Source organism: Octopus bimaculoides, chromosome 2, assembly GCF_001194135.2.
Source record: "Octopus bimaculoides isolate UCB-OBI-ISO-001 chromosome 2, ASM119413v2, whole genome shotgun sequence".
Classification (NCBI taxonomy): domain Eukaryota; kingdom Metazoa; phylum Mollusca; class Cephalopoda; order Octopoda; family Octopodidae; genus Octopus; species Octopus bimaculoides.
Genome location: NC_068982.1, coordinates 116,354,918 through 116,357,208, shown reverse-complemented (window position 1 = coordinate 116,357,208; position 2,291 = coordinate 116,354,918). Strand labels below are relative to the sequence as shown.

The following is a 2,291-nucleotide window of genomic DNA, read 5'->3' as shown; positions in this document are numbered from 1 at the left end:
TATATACGTACAGGTATGTGCATACCGACATCCACCTGTATGTATAGGTGCATATCTGGGTACAGGACATTGCAAACAAACGTAGACGAGAACACACGAGCCACATAGAGAACATTCTTCTTCATCAGCCACCCACGTTTTAACACCGGCGTTTCGACGAGCTTGGGCAGGACGCATCGCTAAAACGGCTCGTCCCATGGATCGCAGATTAAATTTGTATACGCAAATTAAATCTAGCCATGGAGGAATGTAGTGGCGGACAAAAAACAAGACAGGAAAACAAACAGAAAAGGCTTTACGGCCAGACGAGATGCACACACATACATGCTCATACATACACACATATATACTTGTATCTATATACGTATACATGTATACACACATATGCGCTTACATAAATGCACACATAAGTGCACAGATACGCAAATACACGCACATAAGGCATATAAACGTATATATATATATATCAGCATTATAACCTTCAATTCGATAGTTTATAAACTGCTCATGAGTCTGATACTGTAAATCGTCATTTTTCATGTGACCTTTGATCTGGTTCCTGTCGTAGATACTTTATCTTGGTATTTTGTTTGTTGCATTTAAGCTATGACATCAAGTTTTGAAATAACTAGCTTGTAATACTTCTTGTAATTAATGTTAGTGGTTTTGCAAAATTTTCAGTCTGAGCGCATGTTTCGTATGATTACGAAGTGTGTGCATTACTAAGTATTGTTATGGAGATACATCAGTATTTATCTTGTTGAGAAATGGATTAATTTCACAAATGAATATACGTCATTGACAGCGATAGTTTTGTACACAAATGAACTATTTTCTAATCACATAAAACATTTGTAATCGTTATAAGGTCGTGGCAGCTGTGTGTTGTCACTGAGGAGGACAATTAATACCGAAACATGTCCAGAGTTTCAGCATAGCAACTAAAGATCATATTCCCTCCCCCTCTAAATTTTGCCATTTTCTTTTTGTCAATTGACATTTCCAGTGTTTTCTCCCTTGCCTATTTTGAGAATAATTGTATTAATGCTCATGACTTACTTTCTTTATACGGCTAAAATTTCAATTAAATAAAAAAATATTTCTCATCACCCAATTGACAATATTTTCTTCATAAAGAAGACATCCTTGGAAAATGCTTCAGTGTCATTATTTTCTTTAGAACTAAATATTTGTTTTAATTACTTCTCCTTTATAGGTATCACTGATGCTGCTCTCATGCCTCTCTTGGCTCTATTGGTGGACAGACGACATAATGGGGTGTATGGTGGAGTTTATTCCATATCACAAATTGCTGTTTGCTTGGCCTACGCTTTAGGTAAGCCTTCTCTAACTTGTTTTTAACATCATAACTTTTATTTCTTCGAATGAATACAAAATCAATGTATTACACTGTTAAGGAAAAGAAAAAAAATATTGACTTTTTTTTTCGGACAGTTTACTTTTCTCAGTCTTTTTATCTGACACGCTGTCGAAAAGTCAATATTACCTCCTTTCTTTCAAGTGCTTTGCACTTTTTTGTTCGCTGTTTTTATAAATAAGTGTGAGAGAAGTTGTATGTGTATGTGTATAAGAAGTGAAAGGAAGAGTGAGAGGGAGAGAGACAGACAGACAGAGATAGATGGACAAACAGACAGACAGACAGAGTAGAAGAGATGAAACCAGTGATGGCGACTCGAGCTTTAACGATATCATAGCGTGTAAGTATGACATTGACATAACAGAATGCTGTGGTATTGACAAAATAGTGTGATATTGATATAATAAGATAGTGTGATGTTCACATAACATATTGGTGTGATATTGATAATTCAAAATGCAACGGCGTAATGGAATCCAGGTGATGATAGCATGAAACTCTGAATAGTAAGTGTAACATGCTTTCAGTATTCTTACTCCGTTTATACATCGAAAAATATAAATTCCGACAAAACAAGCGAACATGCATAATGACAGTTAAAACGGTTTTATTCAGATTGCTATTAAGGTATATTGAGTATTTAAAATGTACATCTAATGAGACTCTGTTTTCAGTATCAAAGATAAATATACAAAGTACATGCATGTTACAGATATATATATATATATATATAAATTCATAAGAATGGTACAACAAGGTACCGATATGGACAAACAGACAGACAGACAGAGTAGAAGAGATGAAACCAGTGATGACGACTCGAGCTTTAACGATATCATAGCGTGTAAGTATGACATTGACATAACAGAATGCTGTGGAAATTGATACATTTGTATTAATACATTTGTATTGA

General features: G+C 34.7%; 1 protein-coding gene across 1 annotated transcript in view; it reads left to right on the top strand.

The window, feature by feature from the left end:
* The window catches only part of LOC106880924 (synaptic vesicular amine transporter), a 70,209-nt gene that overhangs the window by 47,498 nt on the left and 20,420 nt on the right, over positions 1-2,291 (top strand). Inside the window, exon 14 of the mRNA XM_052965872.1 lies at positions 1,217-1,336. Coding sequence (XP_052821832.1) covers positions 1,217-1,336 — 120 coding nt within the window. The remainder of the gene's footprint in view (positions 1-1,216; positions 1,337-2,291) is intronic.